This window comes from Helicoverpa armigera, chromosome 20, assembly GCF_030705265.1.
Source record: "Helicoverpa armigera isolate CAAS_96S chromosome 20, ASM3070526v1, whole genome shotgun sequence".
In the NCBI taxonomy this organism is placed as follows: Eukaryota; Metazoa; Arthropoda; class Insecta; order Lepidoptera; family Noctuidae; genus Helicoverpa; species Helicoverpa armigera.
In genome coordinates, this window is record NC_087139.1 from 5,624,065 (window position 1) to 5,649,483 (window position 25,419).

Consider the following 25,419-nt stretch of genomic DNA (forward strand, 5'->3'; position numbering starts at 1 on the left):
TGCGCTTACAGGCTACAAACCGAATCTATTAATATACTTATACTTGTTTATTGTCATTTTATTGTAATTGCTATGTAGGTTATTTGTTTTTGCCTTTAGTTTTTTTTTTGTTTTTAATTTCTATCAACTGTCTTCCACGATTTATCTTCGTTTATGCTCACTTTTGTTTTTAATTAGTTATCATCACTTATTTTCGTTGTTATCATTTAATTGATTGTAAGAGTGATACCTGTTTGGATTTTGCACGTGTAATTAAATATTTTGCTTTTAATAATAAGCAGTCGTATACTTAGCAACAGTTGACACAAAGCCTGTACCTGATACGCCTGTCTGTTGGCCTGTCTCCTTTAGTAAAGTATTCAGAATAAAGAACTTCGCAATAAGTGCACGCAGCGGACGCGTAACTTTATTTTATTTCGCCACGAACTCGCTCACTTGTTATCTGCCAATAGCGCTCCGTCATCATGACTGACCGCTGCACCTCACCCGGCCGATGCAAGACTTTACTAAACTTTTTACTTCCAGACCTATAAAAAATTAATAACTTTAATAATATCGAGCGACCTAAATATTTATAATAGTAGCGAGTACTTGAAATTGGCGCCGAATGATTTTTCTGTTCGTGCGGTATCTGTAGCAACAGTATCGATCGGCACACGCCCCATTGCCGGCGAGCTACCCGCGCCGCGCCGCGCTGCCTCTACTGCACGCGGAATGGAACGCGACAAACTGAACGTTCTTTTGTCAAGCGGTGATTTGCAAAACCTACCTAAACACGGTAAGGGCGTAGTCGGTCGACAGCCAAGTGGCGCACTCTCGTGAGAGATGAACGAACAGATAAATCTGAGAGAAATGTTAGGTCGCGACAACGTTCCGTGCGGGGCTTACATTGCGCCGTCCGATCGCGTCTGGCGAGTTGTGCGAGCCGAGTACGCGGCAATGGAACTCGCACATACCCAAGTACTCGATAGTGTGGCTCGACGTGCGGAGGTCGGTGGTAGGGGGTGCAGGGTCGCAGAGCTAGTGCGGCCTCGCGGCCCTCTTCGCCGCAACGCAAATCGTTGAAATCAAAACTTTCACGCTACGAGAGCGCTACGAAGTTTTACTGCTACGAACTTCCTGCTACGCCGGCCGTAGCGCGGCGCACTCAAAACTTTGTTCAGAAAGCTTTTTTATTTGTCACTTTCTGTTATCAGTTGACTGAAAACTTGAGCTCTTTATGTTTGAGCATTAGGATTCAGATTTCAATACTGTGCGTAGTTACGTTACCAAGCGGCTATAAGATATTGTGGCTCACATTCTGCGTGCCTGGAGATCACTTGTATATTCAGTTCTATATATTTTAGATATATATGAAGTATAGCTACAAAAGCCTCATTCATTCTAGAAAGAAAGTCATCATTAAGGAAAATCTAAAAAAAAATACAAAACTCGATTGAAGTGGAGTTTCATATGAATAGCATGATGTAAGCATGGCTGCAGCAAGCCAGGTGTAGCTGAGCACATGCAAGAGCTCGCGCTGGGCGCTCGGCAGCGGTGGCAGGCCGCAGGTGGGCGCCGGCGGCAGAAGGGCGTAAGTGCCGCGGGGCCGCCGCGCGCCGCTCGCCGCTCGCGCCAGTCTGCGCTCGGCCACCATCCAGTTCGCTCGTGACGTGACGCCGTGCTGTGACACATTTGACAGTTTGTTATCGTGAATCGTGTGATGTTTTCGTATCGGAACTATGGTGTATCCCAATGAAAATGTGGAGTGATTTCCAGGTAAGTCATCGTAGTTACTCGTATTAAGAGCTGTGTGAGGCGGCAGCGAAGGTTTCGCATTAAATTCAAATATTCGACTTGTGTTCCCAGTCTTAGCTTTTGTGTTGAATACGGATTTGTTTCTAAGTTTAAAATTGTATTATAACTCGAAATCTAGTCAGTAGAAGCATCGTTTCATATCGCTTCATTTGTAAAATACAAGTTTACATAAAGTGAAGTAAAAATATTTTGCAACTTAGAAATTTTTTATAAGTGGGTAGCAACGTTTAAGTCTTTTATAGGACGGTAGGCGCAATGTGAATATTCGTTAATATTTCTTAGTTCAGTAACAAAGCGTCTGGTTTTCATAAAAAATATATGTTTTTTTGTAGTTTGTTGAAAAGACTCTTTAGAGTAGGATTTTTATCATTCTTTGTGTGTCGGTATACGGATTGTACTATCACTATTTAAGTATCTTGTAACTTCTCCTATTTACTTAACTTTTCTGTGTAAAGCCAAAATAATATTGTGCAACTACAGAAACGTTCTCTCGTCATACATTAGCCTATTGTCTTAGTCAAAGGTGTATTATTTTTCTTGAATCGTTCTGAAAATATTCATAAAGTTTAAGACGCGCGCCTTTTTTCGAATGTGACAGGTCGGCGCGTTTCCGGCGACCTGTCAAACGCCATGTGATAGATAGAAGGGCGCATTCGGCGGAGTTTTAAATCAAAGCGCGGTATTCGAGTCGAATCTCGATAAGTGCGCGACGCTCGAGGCGAGCGAGAACTCCTCACACAAATACGTAGTAGGTGCTGTCCCGCTCTGGTGCATGGGTCGGTCTCGTTCTGGCGGCGGGTGTTTTTGTGTCGGAGCGGGTTTTTTGTGCGCTCGGCTCGGCTGGCGGCGCGGCGCCCGCTCGCTCGACTCCACTGACTCCACATTAATTATCGGCGAGTTGGCTCGCCATCGCCAGCCAGCGCTAACGCACTTTACTTTCTATATTGCTGCGATATTACTGGACTCTTTTACAATGCGCCGTGCTTTTTACTCCAACCTTATGAATAAATGCATGCCCAGTCCACTGCGGCCAGTAATACTCAATGGTACTAGGGACCTGACATTGGTATAGCATTAGTCGATTTTGTAAGACCTTCGATTAGACATGATTCAGAAAAAATATCCAAGTTTGCGCTTGGAGGTAAAATACTGAATAGTTGTGTTTTGGTCTTGTTTGAAAAGTTACTCGATAAACGAATCGGGCTGATCCGAGGTTGGTGGGTTTTCCTGGTAGCGGCTAGGGGCGCGTTGCCATGGCGACGGCTGGGGCGCCCCGCCCAGCAGCGGCCCAGAGCGCCTCCTCCATTCCACTTATTGAGATTTACTCCTCGACTGGAATCGCCATTGGCGAGTCCAGCGCTCGCTCCTCTATTTTTGCTGTTCATTCTTTATAATCGCATGGAGTGCGCAGCCTACAAACGAACAGTTCACTACACTCTAGTTTCCAATTCTTTTGTTAGTTTTGACCTCAATAGGAGCTTGAGTCGTGTCTAGACAACGACTTTTAGGAAAATATACCAAACCTTTGTAGACGGTTTGTAGCATTTTCAAGCCTACAAAGGTATCAACGTAACACTACACAAGTATAGATGGATGTCCTTCGTGTCACTTAAAACTTTTGTTTCGGAGCTCCAATCCTCCCAAAATACATTATTCATATGCACATTTTCAGTGTACAGTAAAAGAAAAAAACTTTTGTTCAAAGAACATTATGTGGAATCTTTAGAAACTAATGTCCCAACCAAAGATACTGAAACAAAATTCGAGTATCAGCTTTATTTTTGTCAATGTCTCGTAAGGGTTAAAATAATGTCAGCTGTGTTCGTCCCGAATCTCTTCTCAGAATTTCGTTCACCAATAGAGCAGAAAGCGTGTTCCCTAAAATCTAAAAATATTGGCCTTATAAATAAACTTGTATTACAAAAATGACGTATTCTCCAGGTTATTTTTATCCTGCATATATTTTTAAACCTGAAATATGATAAAAGCCGTCGATTGAGTCTATATGTCGCTATGTATCTAGATTGTTTGTGGTAGGCCTAGAGGGTGGGGGAGCGTGGTATGCGACTTGTTGCAGTCACGTGCGCTAAGAAACTATGCACAAACTACCCTTATGCACTTATATAGTTCCACACACTATCCCCAAACGATTTTCGACTTTAAGCTTCAAAGAATAGAGTCTATATTCCTTCTTGTAGACAGTTAACAGTAACTAGTTTGGCCACCCAATGTAATAAACTAGATGCGATACCCGGTTTTGTTCGATCGTTGATTGCTGCCTTACCGTCGCGGCGAGACTATCTTTTTTAATGAGAAACGCTATAACAAAACTAGTTTCACCAAACATTTGTCGGAAATATTTAATTTTGTGCCTTCTTACTGGCGTTCTTAGTAACAAACGCCGTCGTCTTGCATTATTCGGCGATTGAGACCAAAATACAGTTATTGAAAAAGTATTTTTAATAGCAAAAAATAATCAATATGGTTCTAGCTCACGCTTACATAATGAATTTCTATAAATAAAGTAATCTTACAAAATCAATGTAATTCACAACTAACAGATATAAAAACAATATCACCAAAACTAAATATCAATAAACTGTAGTATTTCGCTAACAATTTTGCCTAATTCTGCAAAAAAAAAACTAACAACAGCATCCGTAAAAAAATGACAGTCAATACACAAAACATGACATATTACCATAATAAATGGTTCTTATCCGCGGTGTTATTCACCTCGGCTCAAGTGAACGATCCGTTTGTCTATTAACAAAAACTATGGATGATTAGAAGGCGCAAAAAGTGCGAGTCACCATGACTAGGCCAGTTCAGCCAACGATAGTGAAATAGGGTGTGAACGAGGCTCCCGGTCAAGACCAACTCGAGTGACAGCTGATAAGATTGCCATCTCAAAGCAAAAAATGCGATCAACAAGTTATATTGTAATAGGTCGAACGAACCGCTATGATTAGTAGTTTTAACATCAATTATATTATTCTATTGGTAGGTTCGGGTTGTTTGTTTACGGATCCCTTTTTCAATTTGGTGTAACTTAAAGACTTTACTTATTAAGTTAGGATCGGCCGTGTCTATAAACTGAGCTTGAGTGTTCAAAAATTTATAATTATGATTTGACTTAGTAACAAAACATACTGAAACCTCAGTGATTTTGATTTATAATGCATTAATATGGTTTAGTTGGGAAGTGCAGTTTTCTGAGCATCAACTAACCTAACACAATTTGGAATTAGACTATCACAAAAGAAACGGTCAAAAAACAACTCCAAAACCCAAAATAACTATCCGGGAAGTGTGACCCGCAGCCGGTATATCGACGGGTAGCCGGAAGATACCATGTAAGAACAATCCGGTTTCTAAAAACTATATACAATGCACATGCGGCCCGTCCAGCGCAGTTGGGCGTCTTCCGTCGGATTGTAGGGAACAAACGTCGTCATTATGAGGTATTTCATTATTTATTTTTAAGACAATAGCACTCGATACAGAATCGAACGGACCGTGTATTGTAGAATTCTTGAGTCTCTTTGCGTATCTATGAACGTCATGTATTATTATAATCGCAGAGAATGACAAGTTTTGTAAGCTACGTAATGTTCAACACTAAGCAGTTTTTGTGACGATTTCGTAGCATTAATGGACTGCATGCGTAATTTCGTAGCAGTTTTTTGCTACGCGCGCTACGACATTATAGCTCCCGTTAGATCCTAATCATGTGCAAAAAAGTTAATGCAAATAACAAGTAAAAACCTTCTCTAATTAAAAGTGCAAATGACAGTCTTTTGTGCTTAGTGTTAGAACTTGAAAATGAGAGCGATATGGTCGGTCAGTCATATTGAAATCACGTTGAACGTCTCCATTTCTCGCATTAAGTTACAGCACCGTAACTATGTAAATAGTCGCCATATACGGTACAGATTGTAACCTCACTCCACGCACGTTAAATAAACATGTATGTAAACAAACAGTGTATCAGGCGCATTATGAATCAACGTCACAATGAGCCGCTCCTCCTTAAGCACACCGCGTAATAATAACAACTTTTATTACACATTTGCCGTTAAATTCACGCTCGCATTGTAAACAATCGACCACGTGGAGTAAAAGTAATAGTAAACTCATAAACAAATGAATGAATTAGCCATAGCGGTGCCGACGTCATCGGCGAAGACACGCATAATAATCGCTTATGCAAACGAGCCTAATTATGTAAAGCATTATGAACCGCGCCGACGTGTTTTGACATACGCTAACGACCAATTATATGGCCATTGTGTGACTCTAACTGCCACACTCAGAGTCATTTAATGGTTACTTAAGTGGCTCCTTAGTATAGATTTAAAAAAGCTCACTCTCAGAGACAATTAATGATCCGTTACCATCCCTTAATGACAATTAAAGTTAAGTAAAGCAAAACCTTTACTTAACTTTCTAATGATTGATTTTGACATTTATGTTTGAGGTTATAAAAGTAAATAAAATATTTCTCAGGAATAGAAGTGTTTTAACAATAAAGTAAAAATGAGTGATTTGCTTGACTTTATTGATTTTGTAGACTATACCAGAAGGCTTAGAGTAGTGGGGCCAAATAAGAAGCCCAGGAGGAGTAACATTAGAAGTCTATAGGAATATAAAAGGGTATTTTTCTATCAATGTTCAAGCAGTCACTGGGACAAACTTGGAATTTTATGATCTGGTAGCCCGGTGGCCTGGCAGTACCCATGATAGTTTTATTTATAACAGCAGTGCAAGTAAACAAAGACTGAATATTGGTGTTAAAAGGGATAATTTTAGGGGACAGCGAGTATGCAGTTAGCAATGATATGAATAGCTACTAACACCGTTTTATCACCAAATTCAACTGCACAAGAAAACTACAACAGAAGCCAAATCAAATATAATGTGGAATACTGTGGAAAGATGCTTTGGCAATTGGAAAAGAAGGTTTCCTTGTCTCCAACTTGGCATGGGCATAGATGGATACAGTTGTGGCTGTTATATGTGCTTGTGCGACACTGCATAATATTTCTTTACAGGTGGATGATTTGGTTCCAATGAACTGGGAATCTCTTCATATTGAGAATGATGATGTTGTCCTGATGAGTGAAAGGCGTGAAAGCACAACCAACAGCAATGGATTTTGGTGCGACAATCTATAGTTGATAGGTTTTTCTCATAATTTAATTTTTAATAAATAAAAATCCATAAAATAAGACGAATACTTTTTTAATTGTTGAACAATTATGTAGAACAAAGTTTATTTGACTGCCTTGTTGGTCTAGTGGTCGCAAGCGCGGCTGCTGTGCTCGAGGTCTCTCGAGGGTTTTCTTAAACTTTCACAAAGCAGCCCGTAGTCTGGAAGTTGGTCATTGATTCCTGATTGAACTCCTGTGTTATACTATCCCATGCTGCTTGTTTCTTGGCGACTGACTTGCCATCTGTTATTTAAGATTCCACGATTGGTCTCTTTTTAACTAATTGTGCTAACAAAGCTTTTTCGTCCGCCGTGAAATTAGCCACACGTTTGCGTGGGGCTCTTGTTCCTGAAGACTCCTAAAATGAAACAAGCACAGGTTAAATTCTTCAAATACATATGTGCAGCTACTAATGTACATAGAAACGAAACTTACCATGATAATATGTTAAGATAAAGCTATTTATTTCAGAGCTTATCACACTTTTCCACACACTTTTCTTTCCTGACCGTTAGCTCAACAAGAATTTTAAACGTAACCTTGACACTGACAGTACAATATTGACAGTGATACCAGAAAAAAGTTTCCATGTACTTTATATCATTTACATGAAAATAGGTGTTTTTACGTAAAAACGATGCCGAAATTAACAAATTGTTATTTCTATTGTTGATACACAAGGTTTTAATGTATTTAAATAACAGTTTTTACTACTTAATAATTTCACATTTTAAGGTGCGGCTACACCTTTCGTTTATCGATAAGCATTATCAAAGACAATTTGACAATACTCTGCCCTACGGATACTTAAAGCTGTCATTAACTAATGAAAACTTAAATTTCGTCTCTGGGATGTATCGTTCATTAACAGATTTAATGATAATTAGTTAAGGACTCGTTAGGACTAATTTAAGTATCCATTATGAGTGTGGCAGAATGAACTTGAAAGACATACAATAATATAGGGCATCGACATGCGCGCTCAATGACGCCGACACCTGTTTAGAAAAAATATATGCGAATGTCAGGTGCACCGAATTCAATGCTCGCCACTATTTTTATTATTACTGTTATATTGGGCCGCCGAACATTGTTTGTTTACCATTTTTTGTTGAGAGCTTATTGTCGCGTTTGAGATGCATTCACTGGCACGTGCCGGCTTCCTCGTTTCCTTTAAATCGTATCATAATACGGTTGGTTTTTCACAACTGTACATTTGTGCAAATCTACCTGACTAATCATATTAAAATATCAGATTACGGTACTTAAAGTATCGCAATCTTATCTTCGCTTAATGTTTCGGCGTGATATGATGATAGGAAATTGGGAATTTTTATTTGTTCATATTATTTAGCTAATTGTAATTTTTAGCTATAGTTACCGATAGCGAGCTCCGGGCAATGATCAGGCGTAGGGGAGGATAATAATATCTTTGGCATTCGCGGAGTGTCTCTTCCACGCTCTAAATATACGTCCCATGGCCCCAATGCCGCTCCGCGACCCAATTACGTCTGGCAATAAAACAATATGAGTCGTTGAACCCTTCAGTTTGGTGTGATGGCTATGTAAACATTGCATCTGAGTAAACAAGCGGCGCGAGTCGCGGCGGACAGCAGCGAGACGTGCCGCCGCCAATAATTTATGTAAATTCACGTCATTGTATAAGAGTGATGTTTTTATTGCAATCTTGTTTTGACGGTCAAGTTCGGCACGCGGCGAAAGTTAAACAAGTATAATAACTCTTAAAGTTTTGCAGCGAGCATCTGAAACGATCGCCGCGTGTGAGGTTGCGGGCGTCCAGCGTGACACGCTCTCACGCCGGTGGGCCTCACTACATTTACGTTGTGTTATTAATTCACTATTCCGACCAAATCATTTTATTAATTTAACTAGCTTTGCTATGAAAACATATCACTCATCGCGTCTCGCTTCGTGTACATCCAACAGTCTGCGATACTGCGCGCTACTGCTATGAATACTCTTGTAAATATAAAGAGTTATGAAATTTTATATATTGTATGTGAGGTATTCACGAATAGAGAAAATATTTATACAGGTCGTGTAGTCAGCTGATATCATCTACAAAATATCGGTAATCGTAGCAAAAAAATCTTTAGATACGCCCGAACAAAAACGTTGGAAAGCAAAACAAAGGTGTAATTTTGATTTGGCTTCGAATGTTTGTAAATAATGTTTTACTACAGCCAGCAAGTAGCGTAAAATCTTGTTTATAATTATGATAATAGCTTTATTATATACTACTACAAATCTATTTCGTAGGTAGTAACCATTAATCACTTATGAATGAATGAATGTTATTATTATACGGCAACCGGTCAACGATATCAGAATGTTGTAAACGTCATTTTATAATCATAAGCTCATAAATAAACATGGTGACGTATCGCGGGTGATCACCGATCGCAGTCGGAAGTGGCGCTCGCGGGGCGTAGGCGCGCGCGCACCTCACGCATACGCCGATAATTATGTAACAATGTTTTGACATTCAACAACGACACATTTAGCGCAGACATTAAGTGGATCAATGAACTTGAGCCGTTTGTTGTGCTTGCTGTTACGCAATCATCGGCGTTTGAGTGAGATTAATGCGCGCGGATTATGGCACGCGATACATTTCAATTTACGTTCCGTTTCATTCATGACTCGAGATAATGACGACGTACTCGTTCCGCTTGTTTATTTGCTTTTGCTTGTCGCCGACGGTGTCCAGCCGCGTCTCGCGGACGCTTTACATACTCGATCGGCCGCTGATCGACCGCGCATCATGTGCAGACGCACACGTCACAGCTCTGCAATGAGCCGACACGCTCAAGTTCTTGTGATCAGCAGTAGTGTAACGTCCCAGGTCGCCGCTCGTTTGCGTGCTCCACGAGAAACTTTCAACATCAACATTGTTTATTGTGAACACAAACATGTGTGCGGCGACCGACACTAGGAAGATCGTACTATTAGCTACAAGTTTGAGCACAAGACGGCGGGGTGAAGGGAGTAAAGTCTTCACCCATTGACGGTTGAAGCGCCCCGCGACACTTTCACTGCTCCGTTATTGCAGTTACTACGCGCCTACTGTGCACCGGGGGGTGACGGGCCGAGGGAGCTGCGCCACCCTACTGCATTCACCCTCGTTCTCACCCCGCGTAGGGCACCACTTACAACAAGGGTGCATGCCTTCTAAATTTAAGAATACTATCTGTAGCGCCGTGTATCTCATAGTCGTACACGGGCTTAAGGCACCTCGTATTTGAGCGATCGCGCGTGGTGCAGCGCTCACATTGAGACAGTTACGAATGCAAACTGTTAGTAACGAGCGTATCGACGGTGATCGTATCTCAAGTCTAGACGGGCGGGCAGTCGCTCGAAGTGGGACAATGTCAACTGTGAGGGCTCGCTATTATTTGCGTAGACACGTGTGCGTCGGGCGAGGAGCGGCGGCGCGAGTGACAAGTGCCCGTGAGTCGTGACGGAAGTTTGTAAACAGCGCCGGCCTTGCTCCCGGTGCGGGCCGCTGCACCACCGCACTCACCCGGTCACGCACAATCTATATCGACGTGTTCCGATATCCAATTACACACTTCTATCAATCCATGAATGAAAATGATAATGTACCACCCGACCGACCGTGACAATCGATTCGATTCATATCTGCAAATCGAAGACAGGTGGATTACTATTACTACAGCTATAACAACAAACTATTATCACGCGCGTACCGGTGCGATGTTATCGCTACGCCGAGAGTGCTGTAATCCGGTGTGTTTTCGCTGCGATGCGCGATTGCGGCGGATGAGTTCGAGTCGAGTCGGGGAGGAAAGTGTAGATCGCGGTCGCGTCCTTTGGTAGCGGGTGTTCGAGCGGCGAGCGGTGATTGATGGGCGATAGATAGTCGCGACTCGACATTGAACCCGTCCCGGCGCCGGCGGCTGCGGTGCACGCCTACAGTAAATATATCTAGTGCGGACTTCCGCTCGTGACGTCGCCCGTGACGTACTGCTGACGTAGCCGCCTACGAAACACATTTATTATACTTTTTGTTTACACTATAAAACGGTATTTACATTGTTATTGTTTTGTGGGGTCGTCGTCTTATCACTTTATTGCTTTACGGCTGGGTCGTCTTTATCTGCTACCTGTCTCTCAATGTCGTAACGCTCAGATGTATCAACGTTTACGTGAATGAATTTTACAAATCCATACGTATAACAAGTGGTAACCACTCAATGCTTGCTTTATAGTCTTTATTCTGATTCTGATGATCTCGATATGGTATTGTCTCGAGTCACAAAAGATCATGAAAATCAAGTATAGTACATGGGAGTATGTTCGAGTGCTGATATTATTTGAGCCGGTGTACTGCTGGTTGTTAGCGAGTTAACTGGAACGCTCTCGGGACTAATCTCCTAAGTGCGTACTGTTCGGAAGAGGCAGCGGCCGGGGGTGGGTGCTCATTAAAAATTCATTCTTATTTGGTAGCTTGCTCGTAATCAGCCGCAAAGGGGGGTTCCACTCTACGTTCTGCGTATTCTTCTTTATCTACTGATTTATTAGTTTCGGTTTTAGAATGGAACTTTATGTATGTACATGGCTTTTGATTGTTTCTATGTTTCGGCAGACGATGCATGACAATATGATCTCGTAAATAACAAATCCTATTCACGTTATTTGGAGCATGTTTATATGCCCCAAATACCGTTGCTGAAATTCACGTTGATAAAGAAAGGTCCTTTGGCAACCTTCCTAGCAAAGGCTACGATGTCAAAAATTCGTAGCTAAAAGTACCGTAAAATGTTCGATGTCAAAGTATCAAACACTGAAATCAGAGGAACCAGATACAAGCTTTCCTTTGCCAATTAAGAATACAGAGTTTCAGCATTCCTGCTGCGAGAAATTATTAGGATCAACTCAAGAGTTTTCATTTGAAACTTTAATCATCACAAAAGAGCGTAACAGTCCTTTTCCATTAACAGTAATGACTTCCATAACAGTTGTATAAATAACTTTATCTTACTGGTGTCGCTAACCCAATACCAAGTAATTAAATGCATAGTCATACATTTTTTAATAATTGGATAATTACAGTAATGTAGTCGCGTATGTGTGTGTTCACCATATTCCCCATCGGGCGGGGAGGCTTCCCCCAACCCACCCCATCCCGTCTCTTTGATGTGCCTTACCATCTGATCCTGTCCACTCGAATCTAACTCGAACGAAAACTTTTTAGGTGTGCGCTCTGTCAATTTTCCTATTTGGATGCAAAAATCGTCATCAATGTACCAGTTATGTCTAATTTGCTTACGATATTTGAATTCTACGAATCATTTAATGAAGTTCGAAACGACTGCAATTCTTTAGTACTGAAAAGTGAAATTCAGTTAAGTTTTATTTTCAAGAACATGACAAAGGATTTCAGCTTCAGATTGTTTATTTGGAAAGTGCACTTACAAATAGTTGCTTTGTACATTATTAAATCGAGTCGAGTGACAGTGGTAGGGGCGGTGCGGCGAGGGTTGGCCCCGCACCCCCGTGCCGCCCCCACCCGTCGTCCTAATCCTCCACCCCACCCGGCTAGTGACGTCACCACTTACAGCTCTTTTTTGGCAATGAAAAAAGTGATGAAGTTATATTTATTACACATTTTCTTTCACTTTTTTAAGTATTCGAGGTCGCTGCTTTGTTTATTTGCTGTTCTATTAACATCGGATGCGCATTGCCTACTCATTTATTTTGTCTGACGAAGAAACATAGGTAGGTACTTGTCATGTGTTCGACCTTTTTTTGCAAATTAGTTAAAAAGTAGCGACAGGTTGTGTTACAACATCAGGGTGCAGGTTGTCGAGCATGCGAACCTTAATTGATACACGATATAATCTGCGTCGAATCGTAAATAAACAAGGTTTTTTTAATAATAACAGTCCTCAACCGGTTGGTGTGTAAGCTGCGTGCAGTGGGGTGCGATGATGTGCGCATCAATCACAGATCAGCTGATCGGCGGCGGTCGTTTTCCTTTTCATCTTGCACTTTATTTAATTAATTGTTCGCCGCGGGCGGCGCGGCCGCGCGCTCGGCTCACGGTTAAGCCGACTAACCGCTGAACTAAAGCCTCTATAAACTTACTACGTTTACCGGCGTTGTGATCAGATTATGAATGAACCACGTTTGATCTCAATTTAATCTAGTTCCGAGTCTAGTACACGTCGGGTGGCTCGCGAGCCACTCGCGTGCGACCGTTGTTTAGCTAACGTCTCTCTCGTCGATGATCATTACTCTTTCTTTATTTGTTTTCTCACTATTATGCTTTGAGATGTTGTGATCGCGTGGGCACGAGCCGAGTTATGTCATGTACCGTTAACAATGGCGATTTTCGCTCGTAACCAATCGACAATGACAACTGCAATGGCCCGCAATAAAGAATCGTGTTTGTGAGACGACAAGTCCTTTGTTCGGTTATCCACGCGTTCCTACCGAAACAGGTGCTCGTTTTATGGGGCATTATTTTGCATTCATTGGAACTCAAAGTCGAACAGTCTCGTAACAATCAGCCTTGAGCAGATAGTTTACCCGCATACAGTTACGAAGCGCAAGCGCCCCTATAAGAACCAATTAACACAAGATTGGGGAACGCCCAATATCTTTCGTCATGGCAAGTGTGGCGCTATACTTATCCAGAATATGATGACGATTTGAGCTTGAACGGATGTATTTTTTAAAGGCATTTAAGTTGAGCAAGTGAACGTGTCGAGAGGGGGCAGCGCGTATCAGCGTTGCTGCCGTCGTATTTCTCATACGGAGCGGTGTTGCAACTGCGGCGTGTAGCAAGACTGTATCGAGCACAGAGAGCGGCGGCCTGTCACGTTGTCTTCAAGCGCGAGCGTATGGCACGCGTGTGCTGCGCGTGTGTGAGTGACGTCAACGCGCCACTTTCTCCATACTTTCGTCGTTGCTGGTGCGCTAAAAAACGGCGCTCGCCTAGACGACGACTATTAATACATACGATGCGACGTCGCACGCTCTGCCGCGCGAAACGATACGGAATTATTGTTCTCTGCGTGCGACAGGCGTGCGTGAGCGCTGTCGACTCTCCCCGGTGCACCTCGCACACTCTTCATCCATTATAAGCTGTAGCACTTTCCGTTAACATTACTTATTTACTTTATATTGAAGTTTACCAGTTGCTTAGCAGTCTGCTGTGCTGAGTAGTCGTCGAATGATCACATTTATCTGTCGCGACTGCGAGTGCTCGCTAATGTGTCGTACAAACACAGGCAACTGTACGCTCACGCTCGCGCTGAAGGTTGTCGCGATACAGTTCACCGTCCACTAATTTTAAGTACTTTAATTCAGTCCCAACAATTTGTGCTTTAATTCGCACTGAAATATCGAACAAGTAAAATCCATTCGGTGCCATCGCACGCCTGTCTAATTAAGCTCTGTCATAGACTCTTCGAAGGCTCTATTACGAGCCGCCTCCAAACTTAGAGCGGACTATAACGCATTTGGTATTCAATCAGTAATTCTTGCCGGCGGAGAGTGGGTTTTATGCGGGGGTAGTAAGGTCGATAACGCGAGGGTGGAGTGAAATTCAGCTCGCTCAGTGTGACAATTACGGCGATGCGGCCCGCCCCGCGCCGCCGCAATCGATAGGCCTACGGGGGGAGCCGGGGGCGCGGGGCGGCGGCGGCGGCGGTCATTACTTATGCAAAACAGCATCGGCACTGGTCGCGGCGAGCTGCGGCCTGCGGCTGCCGAGCCGGCTCGCACCGCCGCCGCCGGCGACCCGCTGCTGCCGCCGATGTTGACCTTACTCTCATATTGATTTATCGACCCAACACACCAAATGAAACTGACGCAGCTCGAATGTTGTCACTGCTTCATTTACCTGATGACGTCGAATAAAAGTCCTTTGTTAGCCATCTCATCAGGCGGCAAAGTTTCCCCGGGCCCCTCAGCTAAGTTGGCGATGAGCTAACGGACCCGGGACCCGGGACTCGTTACTGAATTGGGAGTCGGTCTTTGTGCTCTCCCTCGCGACCGGCAGGAGGGTCGCCCCTGACTTTTGTTTCGTGCTTTATTCGACTGTTAGGATGCAATGTATTTACAGAACAACTTCAAAGCAAAGGTCTTAATTAAAAAATACGAAAATGTATCATAAGTCAATGCAAAAAGAAAAGGCCACATACAAACATAGTAAAACAAACGCAAAGATTTCTGTAACTCAAGATTCATAGAGGTAGCTTCATGAATTCCAGTCATCTTATGAAACGTCATCAAATCATGCCATTATGATGATGTAAATACGTTTCATTAATTCATATAAGTAGGTATAAAAAAAAGTTTCGAATCGTACAATGAATCCTAAGCGCTGATGTCGTCGAACTAGGCTAAGCTTGTGAAAAAGCTTCGCTCAGCGCACGGGCTTTTGCGATAAAGTTTTCGCGCGAAAACTCATTCCCGCGCTTTATAACCTGTGAGTTTCCAAGGCTTGGAGGGGGAGGGCTTTATATAAGGTCCCCCCCCCCGCCCCTCGCCGCGCTCGCTGTACATAATGTAATTGGCAACAGCGGCCGATCTTCACAGCGAGCATTGTGGGCGCCCGCTCGAGCGATGCTACACGACGACGGAGAGAACTCGACGTGCCGCCAACTCCGCCCGGAAAACTTCGCTAAAAACAACTTCATGTTTATGTCCGCACAACTTGATCATGTTTTGAATATCCACTATTAATTATTTCTAAGTTGACTTCTGCTCAAAAGATAGTAGTTGCGTATACAGAAACTAAAAAAAAATCTAAACAAAGCAATACCAACTCTTTCCACCAAAAGCTGTAAGGAAAAAAAATACAAATAGGTATAAATTAATTCAAATACCGATTAGATTGTGCGATTTCAGGAACACTTAATCAGTGTAATTACTTATATTATGGATTTGGAAGTACCCAATTGTTTCACACTTTAAGCTTGAACAAATTCCTATTTCATATCGAATGTTCATTTGAAACTTATGAGATAAGGAATTATGAAATCAAAGTTTTCCAATGTCAATAGAATAATATGTTTAAAGCATATGGATATAAGATAGTGTGCAGCGCGCTGTTCGGGTCGGCGGTATCGGCTCTTATCACACTACAGGCACGTTATCAGCCTTCAAGGTGACGGGCCGATGTGAGCCGATTGCACGACTAAAGATATGGCTCACAATTATTATATGTTCAGTGTTCAGTTCAATCCTGCGGCGTTTCACAATATGTGCTGACGATTGCGGAGACTTAAAAGTAACACCTGCACAAAAAGACTTGACGAAAGAAATGCAAATGTCCAAAAGGAATATGATATCGCGGTTCAATAGATATCGACGCACGATGATCTAGCACAAGTTCAATAACACGGATATTACAAGTAACAGGCCGTAATGAGTCACGAAAGACGATAATCAAATGCACTATCAACTTTAACAAAACCACTATTTACAACGGCTTCACTGCAATCTGCACTGGCATCGTAACATGTGTTCGTTCATCTATATACTAGTTTTTATCCGAACTAAGTGTGAAAGTAAGTTGTCACATGTTGAGCGGGAAACTCGTGCAGCAATTATGTATAATATCGGCAAGGCCACGTGCTCCGTTGACGTTAACAAAGTTTCCCGATGCGGAGAAAACTTTGTGACATGTGAGTGGTAGATACTTACAATATGTTCGGAGGCACATCCCCCCCCTCCCCGCCGACGCCGCACCGCCGCCGCCGTGACTCAGCGGCGCCCTCGCGCGACGTCGCCCCGTCTGCCCCCATGGAAAATTTATACCCACCCTCTTCCCAAGATCATTACGATCCGACTTCACAAAACCCAGCTTTCCCTGCATACAAATAAAGAACATTTTCGCTCGCTTCAGCGGAGCAAGACAAAGGAGCACCAGCAATTTCGTCGAAAACAAACCTTAAGTCCTGTGGGATATAGTTTGTAATTTATGTGACGAAGTGGCTCACGTGCTTTGAAAACGCAGCAGTGACGTCACGAACCTCGGAGGTGGCTATGAGGGCGGCGCATCAAGCTCTAAGTTTTTTTCTACTTTGAGCTAGCCCAGCACAATAGAGTTCTCTGCAAAATCAATAGTAATGTACCTACAATTTTAAATAAGGTACGATCCTAAACTTTGGGAAAGCACGAAAGCTATAGCAAATTGCAAACAAAAAAGAATAAGTCGGTGTGGCATGTCGCAGTGCCGGCGTGCTCTCCTCTAATTCCCTGCTGGTGCGAGGTGGCGCGTCTAGAGAGCGTGTGCTCTCTCATCTCCTTAATTCGTCCTTCGCCGCAGCCCCCTTAATTCTCCCTTCTAGCATTGGTGCGAGGGAGGGCACTCACTCTCTTGTTAACCCGAGTTCGCCCCCCTTATTTATGCCCGGCGTGTGGAGGCGGCGGGCGGTGGGCGGCGCAGGGGGTGCTATCGACGTCCGTACGCCGTGTCTATGTGCTTGTGAATTAAGAGCGAGTCGGCTTTCATTTTGCTAAAGCTGCCACGCTCGTGTGCTCGCCTTTCAGGCGCTGCTTGCTGGTGTGCAAAGGGTAGTTCCAGCAAATTCGACTCTAATGCCGAGTAATAAGATCGCAAGCCGCTCAGCTCGCCTTACTCGCCTTCAGCGTTTTATAACTTCAGAGGGCGAGGAGGCAGCAGAGTTTTTGTGAGTGGAAGGACTTTTTTGACTAACGTTTTTTATGTTTTACTCGGTTAGGGTTCGCTAAGATAACGACATCTCACAGAGGGTGGAAAGCGTTCTCATAGAAGATACATGTTCGACAGCATTGCTGTTTCATAAAAAGTAGAGTGGGATGACTTTCATGAAATATCATGGCGATATGATTCGGAACCTGTATGTATGCATCACGGTGTCAGAGATACACTGCGTTTAAAGAAGATCGGCACTTAGTAGTGTCGAAACTATTTAGTAAAGTTTGAGAGAGGACGGGGACGTGGTGGGTGGCTAAGTCTACGCACAACGTCTTCAGAGAAAGTGAAATTTAGCACAAGTTCGGAGAAATACAACTGTGTTCGGCGCCCCCTCGCCCTCTCACGACTTGCGGGGGTGGCAGTCGGCAAACGCGGCTTATAACAATTAAGTTTATTCGCTCGCAGCTTTTTCTATTCCACTCAACAAAAAACATTCGAAGTTAAGAGTTTAAAGTAAATAATTCTGTTTAGTTTGCTCGGCGGTGTCAGCGCGGCTGCCCATCTCCTCATATCCCTACACTGCAATTAACCAAACATCAGTTTAGTTTCCTGAGTTTATCAATGCTAATTAGACATGCTTTACAAATTTTGAAACTAATAATAAGCTCGACCGTAGTTCGACTGGCTCGATGTAAATATATAGCTACAATTATTGTTGCTATGGCATCAAGTGTACGATGTAAAGTAGGTTTACCACCAATTAAAACGCAATGGTCTCTACAATTTTCAACACAAAAATATTCGCAATGAACAAAAAGGATTGCTAATTAATGACAGATTTTCACGATTTTTCAGAACGTTGTGGTGAATATCTGATCCGTAATAATGATTATTGTTATTTAAGGATTTTTGGGTGGTGTCAGGGTAGTCGTCGGGTGTGATGCATGCACTTCGGGTTAAAAATGGCGAGAGCAACTGCCTCTGTGACGGTTGAACGACCTTTGCTAAGGTGTCGGTTTCGGGCAGGTTATTTAGTGCGGGGGCGGGGGTGGCGGGCGGCGCGGGGGAGGGCGCAGCCCCGGGTCGCCAGGCAACGGCAACTGGGTCACTCCGGGCCTGCCCCGGCCGCCCACCAATTATGTACACGCTCGTTACCGGACACGCGTTTTTCAATCACATCCATATTTAATTGGGCATCACGAAGCTGGAAAATGTGTTTGAACCGCCATGTTTTACGAGAACTTTATTTGAATTGCGTTACATATAATGGTGCTGCTGATTTTACCAATTATTGTAGAACGTTTTATGTGAAATGTTTGGCCTACGCCTACGCTGCTACGGTTTTAATGTGTGCTACGTCTCGTAGACATACCTTGTAGACTACGTATATTTGCTACGAAAAACCCTTTACGCTCTAGTTTAGCGTTAGGTCTTTGTTGCATATCGAAATAAAGATTAATGCAATTTGAGATCTCTGCGAGTAATCGAAAGTGATTTAGATGGGATAAGGGGCTGTGAGCAACGCATAGCATTAGGCTGGGACTGCGAAGCGACTCGTCTTCGTCCGGGCTCCTTACAAGACAAACCTGTGCCCTAACTTGTTGCATAGATGCACCGCGGAGGGTGCGGGGTGGTGTGCGCGGGCGCGGGCGGGGGTGAGGCGGCGGGGGGCTCGCGGAGGGCCGCGGGGGCGTCTTCATAGTGAATGGGCGCGAGATGTCGTGGCCGGCAGCCACGTGCGCGTATGGAGATGTCTCCATTGATAGCCGTGACCTCGCCCTTATCGCCGTCTGTCGATGACGTCCGCATACATCACACAGACGCTACATCCTTAGCTCCTCATCAAACCGCAGACACACCTACCGTTACAACTGTATTGTACTACTCGAAACACATGAAGTGACTTCATATTTCGTAGGCAAAACTTACTCATGAAGCTCTCTCTATCTACAGTCTATAGACAAAGTTCTTTTTCCTTAGATCAGAATTCGTAGCACGGCCAACTTTAGCTAAATAGAAGTAACTCGACAATGATAAAGTATGTATTACAAAATTTATAATATCATTCTAACACATAGGCAGGTAATATGTTTTCAAACAGAATGAAATTGTTTTTTTTTTGTTGATTTGATCTGAGTAACGCTACTTATCAGTGCATGATTTGTACTTGTAAAGGTATGTTCGGCGTAGTGTGCACCACTGCACCGCGGAGTACAAACCCACTTACAAGAGTTGTGTTCAGTAAATTGGCATAACGGGGTCGAGTGAGCTCGTAGACAATTAGCATTGAGCAGGGCCGGCGGGCGGGCGCATAGCAAGTGCAGCCTTGACATTGGCCGTCGCCCTAATGTCGTCGCATCGATTGTCGGAATGCGAACAAAACCATCTCCGGCCCGCAAATAATAATAGTGTCGAAGCGATGAATGAGCATATTAGCGAGCGGCGCGGGCGCGGGCGGCCGGCGCCGAGTCATTACGCGCCCCCATTAATCACTGCAACAATCGGCCGATATCTCGCTATTTACAAACGCGGGAGCACGTGTTCGCCGCTCGTACTACGCAGAGTGTATTGACCCATTTAGATAGCTCGACCTTCGCGCGGCCATTGTGAGCGAAAAACATAAAAATAAGTTTTATTGCGGCGTCGTTATGCGTATCGTTGCGGCGCGGGCCCGCCGCCGCCGTCACGCTCGCACCGCCCAACAGCTGATCGCTACGTGACATTTTTATTTTATTCGCTCTCTTCCGGGGATTCTCCGAGATACGTGCCAGTGACGTCATTATCTGCCCGCGTACGCCGCCACCTGATTTATTATCTCGACAGAGCGCGATATAAACTCCACCCCTGCGGATCCGCGTGATTTATACCGTACGGAATGCACCAAGTCTAACAATGTCAGTGTTAGCTGAGCAACAGTGCCTTGAACTGGCCCCGTGTGTGTCGCACAGCGCGTAATCGTTTCACGTCAGATGCACTTTTCATTGCTCATTGACGATGGCACCACGTTAATCTCATCTTATCCGTCGCGTTTATCCTTTTCCAAGAATAGCTACGAGTGAAAATGATTTCTGAAGACTGTCGGAGTTTGTTAGTGGAACGAACAGTACCTTCGTTTTCGCGTCGCGATGCCTTCACAACTTGAAACAGTAATACCGACACATGCGGCAGTGCTGTGTGCTGGTCACATGTAGTTTGCACGAATGGGTTGCGTGAAACAGTTAGGCTCGGGAGGCTGGTCGCGTAGGGAGGCATGTCGCAGGAGGCAGCTCGGAGGAGCCGACATTCCGATGGCGGAGCGGGCGCCGGCCGGCCGTGTTCGGGGAAGCGTGCGTCATCTCGCGCTCTACCGACAAAAACTACAAATTTTCCCTTTCATTGCATCGAGTGGTCACAGCTCGCAGCGGACCACGCTCATCATAATAAACGCATAACGCGTCGGCTCGCACGCGCTCACTGTAAACAATGCGTTTCGGGATTCCCTCTCTTTTTATGCGGGATCACATTCCTGAGGGATTCCTTTTGTTTGCTCTTCAACTGTTCATTTTTTTCCGTCGTCACCTTGAAATTATTTGACTATTGACACTTGTATAACGGTGCGCATAGATTATGAGCTTTTTGTGAAGCCTTTCAACGGATCTGTCATCGTACAAAGCGCCTTTATGCCGCGGGTTAGCTGTTAATGCATCTTTCTTGAAAAAGTTGTGACGTCAGTTTATACGATTTTGACAACAGTCATATTTAGAACTGTTCTATAAAAAGTAGACATGAGTGATGTAACTCTAGGTAGAGTTATGAGAACCTGGGTAGGTTCAGTATCAACTATTAAGATATGTCCTATAATACGGAGTAAAGATTCTACTCCATCATGTGCACACGCATATCCAATTAAAATTGGCGTAAATGCACATTCTGTCAATAAAACGTAATTCAAAATTGACATGAAAGCTACCATTTGTTACGGTTAGGTGTTTGGCAAAAAATTGGATTACACAACTACTGTTAAAATCAATCGTGTTCGGGTGAGCAGTAGCCAGAGGCGTGAAATAAAAAGCTCGACAGAAGCACGGCGAGTCGAAGCTGCGCGAGCGCCGGCCCACGAAGGCACGAAACAGGATGTGGGACTGGTTGGCGCACGCACACAGGCGCGCCGTGTGCGCACGCTGCGCACACATGTGCGCGCGGCCTCGCCGCTCGCCGCTCTCCGCTCACGGAAATGTGCGTGCCAGCCAGGGCTGCGAGCGCGACCATACCGACACTACATATTTTATTTTTATCATTCCTTCCACTCATGCTGCCGTTGAAATTTGCAAGTTTATCGCATCGTAAAATACAGTATTTTTGTGGGATTATCTTCTTTCGAGGGTACTAGAATGAGGATAAAAGTGAAGACGGTGTTGTCCCGAGGCAGAGACATGCATAGCTTGCGTTTCTGTGCTGGAGGTATGTGTGGTGATGATTGGCACAGCCCTGGCGCTGCGACAGGCGAGGCTACCTTCGTGCCGCGGCCCGCGGTGCCGACCGTGCACACTGCCACGCCACGATAGCCTCCGACTTTTTGGACAATTTACTGTCTCCGAGCAGGTTGTTTGACAATGTAGCACAGCTCTACATATCTGCCTACAAAAAATCACGTTCATGTTCCACGAAAAGTCACTTTTATATAAAAAAAAAAACGTTGCCAAAGATCGTGGATAAGAGAATTCACGAAAAAAACCATTTCCTCGCTCGCAAAGGTCACAATAATTCACACCCCGCGCACAAAAAGTCCCATTGAAACAATACGCAAACATTTGAACAAAGTGAAGTGTTTACGATCTCTAATCTCGATTGCAGCGAGCAGGTCCACAACAAACCGCCCTTCTGAGATGAATGAAATTACCACCGCCGCCGGTCACGTGGCCTATTGTACTGAAAAGGAGCGTTAATGGTTTAATCGGTCATTGAATCGGCTCGATACTGCAAACTGCATAGCTCTGCCTCTTCTCACCGCTGTTTCATGAATGAACGAAAAAATGAAATAAAAATCTACTACGATGTTATGACCGTGGCGTCGTAAACAATCGTTATTTATACAGCCATCGATGTATTCCACGCACAAACACGAAAGTTAAACGTTAAACACGTGGGCGGGGAAATGTCACGACTCGCCTGAAACATCGCTGAAATATAAAAGCTATTTATTTGCCTCTAACTACCCACGTCTTAATTTAAAAATCTTTGTTTTTTATACAAGACTTGGATTATGTATCTATCTACAGTCTTACTTTTTTATTACAGAAACATTACTAAAATAAAAAATGCAACGCTAAGAAATTCCATTATTCCATAGCTTAAAATTCCCATAGCGTCTGTCTGACGCATAACGGCGGCATCGTATTTTCTCATGTGGGTAGAGCGACCCCATAACGTGGCACAGAACACCCCAAGCTATCTACCCCGCTTTATAGCTGGCTGGCTATATAATATAACGCTGGCGGAGTGGCGCGGCTGAGCGTAGGTAGCTGTACGCTAGATACGAGCTGCGCCTGTGTGCTGCACGTGCACACAGACGCGCGCCCCGCCCCCGCGCCCCGCGCGCCGCCCCCGCGACCCGCGCGCCGCTCGACATGGCTGTGGCGCTGTGAGGCAATGCCGTTGCCGTGCCGCCGTCTATTTGGTCTCCACAATGCCATAGAAAGTCTCCGTTCGACTCGCCTCGCCGACCGAACTTTTCCTACCTCCTCGAGCGAGTGGGGCTATAACGACGCCGCTTAGATGACTCGTCGACGACTATGACTTCTCGAAGCATATAGTAGAATTCTTTATGGTTGTTATTTTGAATAAGCACTAACTCCTCGCCTCGGCGCTATAGCGAGCGGTACGGTTATAAAATGCCGCATATCCGAGACTAGCGATAAAATAAACGTCTGACGTTTCCAAGTTTCGAGCGGAGAGAACGAGCGACGCGCTGCGCATCAGAAAAAGAACTTTACGACAAGATTAGAAAGAGCGAGCGGAGCGGCAACGGCGCGCAGCCGCGTTCCAGAGGCACAGAGTGGCAACGCCGAGCGCCAACGTCATTTACTAAATTTATTTTCATGAGCGCCAGCGCTGGCGACGACACTGCTACATACATATAGCGCTCGCGGGCGCCGCGTGATACAACCTCACGCTAGATATTATCTAGGTATTTCTGCATATTGAAAACTCGTCGCGCTCGCTTATAATTTTTCTGTAATGAACAGTAGGTGTAGAAGTGTAGAGGCGCGCAGTAATCGCGCTGTACACTGAGGCGGCACGTTTTCCGCGGAGCGATAAAGGGGTGACGCAAAGTGATTATTTGCAGCGTTGCGATGAGTGGACGCTGAGTCAACGCAACGGCAGGCGACGGTCGGACGGCGCAACACTGACAGCCGCAGCTCGCAACTAACCTACTAACCGATCATGCGTTGTTGGCTTTTATTGTGAATTCGTTCAGCACTCCACTACACACCAAGCGGTTTTTTGCTATTTGGTAGATCTATTTTTCATCAAAATAATTATAAATGGACAATATAAATAGAACTGGCGATTCTGCTTGCATTATCAATATTTAATAAGTATTTTAATAGGCTAGAATCATTTTTCGAAGGCAAAACGTCTAAAGCAACGGTGTAATTTTCATTAAATGTTATAATTTCTGTAATGCATGAGAGTTGTCTATATAAAGGCTAGGATAGGTATATATCTAGGCAGGTTTTGCAAAACGCGTGTGCCTCCTAATTGTAGCGGCAGGTGCGGAGGCATCTGCCGCCTCCTGGACTTGCCCACTCACTAGTTTATTTTTTATACGAACGTGTGCATCGCCTCGCATGCTGTCCGGTGGTCGCATGCATTGAACAATTTCACGTTGTCCACTAACGAAAGTGGCAATGTATCGTTAAAAGGTAATTCGAAAAATTATGCGTTAGTGCGGTAAAAGTCAACGCGCTTGCCGCACGTCCGTCATTTAGCAGCGCGACGGAGCAGCTGCTAACATGATAGCATGTTATTCAAGTTAAATGTGGAGATAAGGACACTATTAAGTTTGTACGCTAAGTCCAGCCACAGCATGGCTGGTTGATACTCTGATAGAAGAACCGACAACTTGCATTTGCTATTTTTATTGTGCGTAGTCTTTTCGAGTGAAAAGAATGCGCTCTGGTAGAGGGGTCCGATATCCCGGCGGGAGCGCGGAGCCCTACCTGAGCCGCGCTAGGGGCTGCTCCCCGGTATATTGCCGCTAAAAAAACTGAGTAGGGTCGGAGCACAATAGAGCTCCGACCACCCTACCAGGTACCTTTGTATGCCGTCTGTTACTGTACCGAACTGGGCGCTCTGATGGGAACATTCCATGCGTTGTGCTGATTCGAATTAAAGAATTACTAACATAGAACGATGGACTGTCGTGTTGGGCTTCTGTTGAATGTTAAATATCTTTTGTCTTGTATGCTTAAGGAACTACCTACGTAGAATTTTTAGTCAACTGATAAAGTACGAACCAATTAAATATAAATAAAATTGTTTGACATAATTAGAGCTTTCGATAAATTCCGGCTTATTGCCATCTCATCTCTAGTTTTATCTCAAGCGCTTTTTATTTCTGTTCTTATTGCCTCCTAGATATGTATGTAGATGTATGAATCGGGCGAGTAAAAACTAGGTATGAGATGATACTAAGCCTAAATTCCATGGGTAAATTGAAGCTGACTTACTTAAGAAGAAAGCCATAGA

General features: G+C 44.2%; 1 protein-coding gene and 1 long non-coding RNA gene across 2 annotated transcripts in view; one reads left to right on the forward strand and one right to left on the reverse strand.

Annotated features, from left to right (window-relative positions):
• Positions 1–1,552: 1,552 nt before the first annotated feature.
• LOC110379089 (uncharacterized) overlaps positions 1,553–25,419 on the forward strand; it is a 28,498-nt gene continuing 4,631 nt past the window's right edge. Inside the window, exon 1 of the mRNA XM_021338593.3 lies at positions 1,553–1,758. Within this exon, the coding sequence (XP_021194268.1) occupies positions 1,735–1,758 (24 nt within the window). The 5' untranslated portion in view covers positions 1,553–1,734. The remainder of the gene's footprint in view (positions 1,759–25,419) is intronic.
• On the reverse strand, positions 7,026–7,941 carry LOC135118306 (uncharacterized). Its single transcript, XR_010277495.1, has 2 exons — positions 7,446–7,941; positions 7,026–7,368 (listed from the first exon to the last, which is right to left on the reverse strand). It is a non-coding gene; the product is annotated as an uncharacterized LOC135118306 (long non-coding RNA).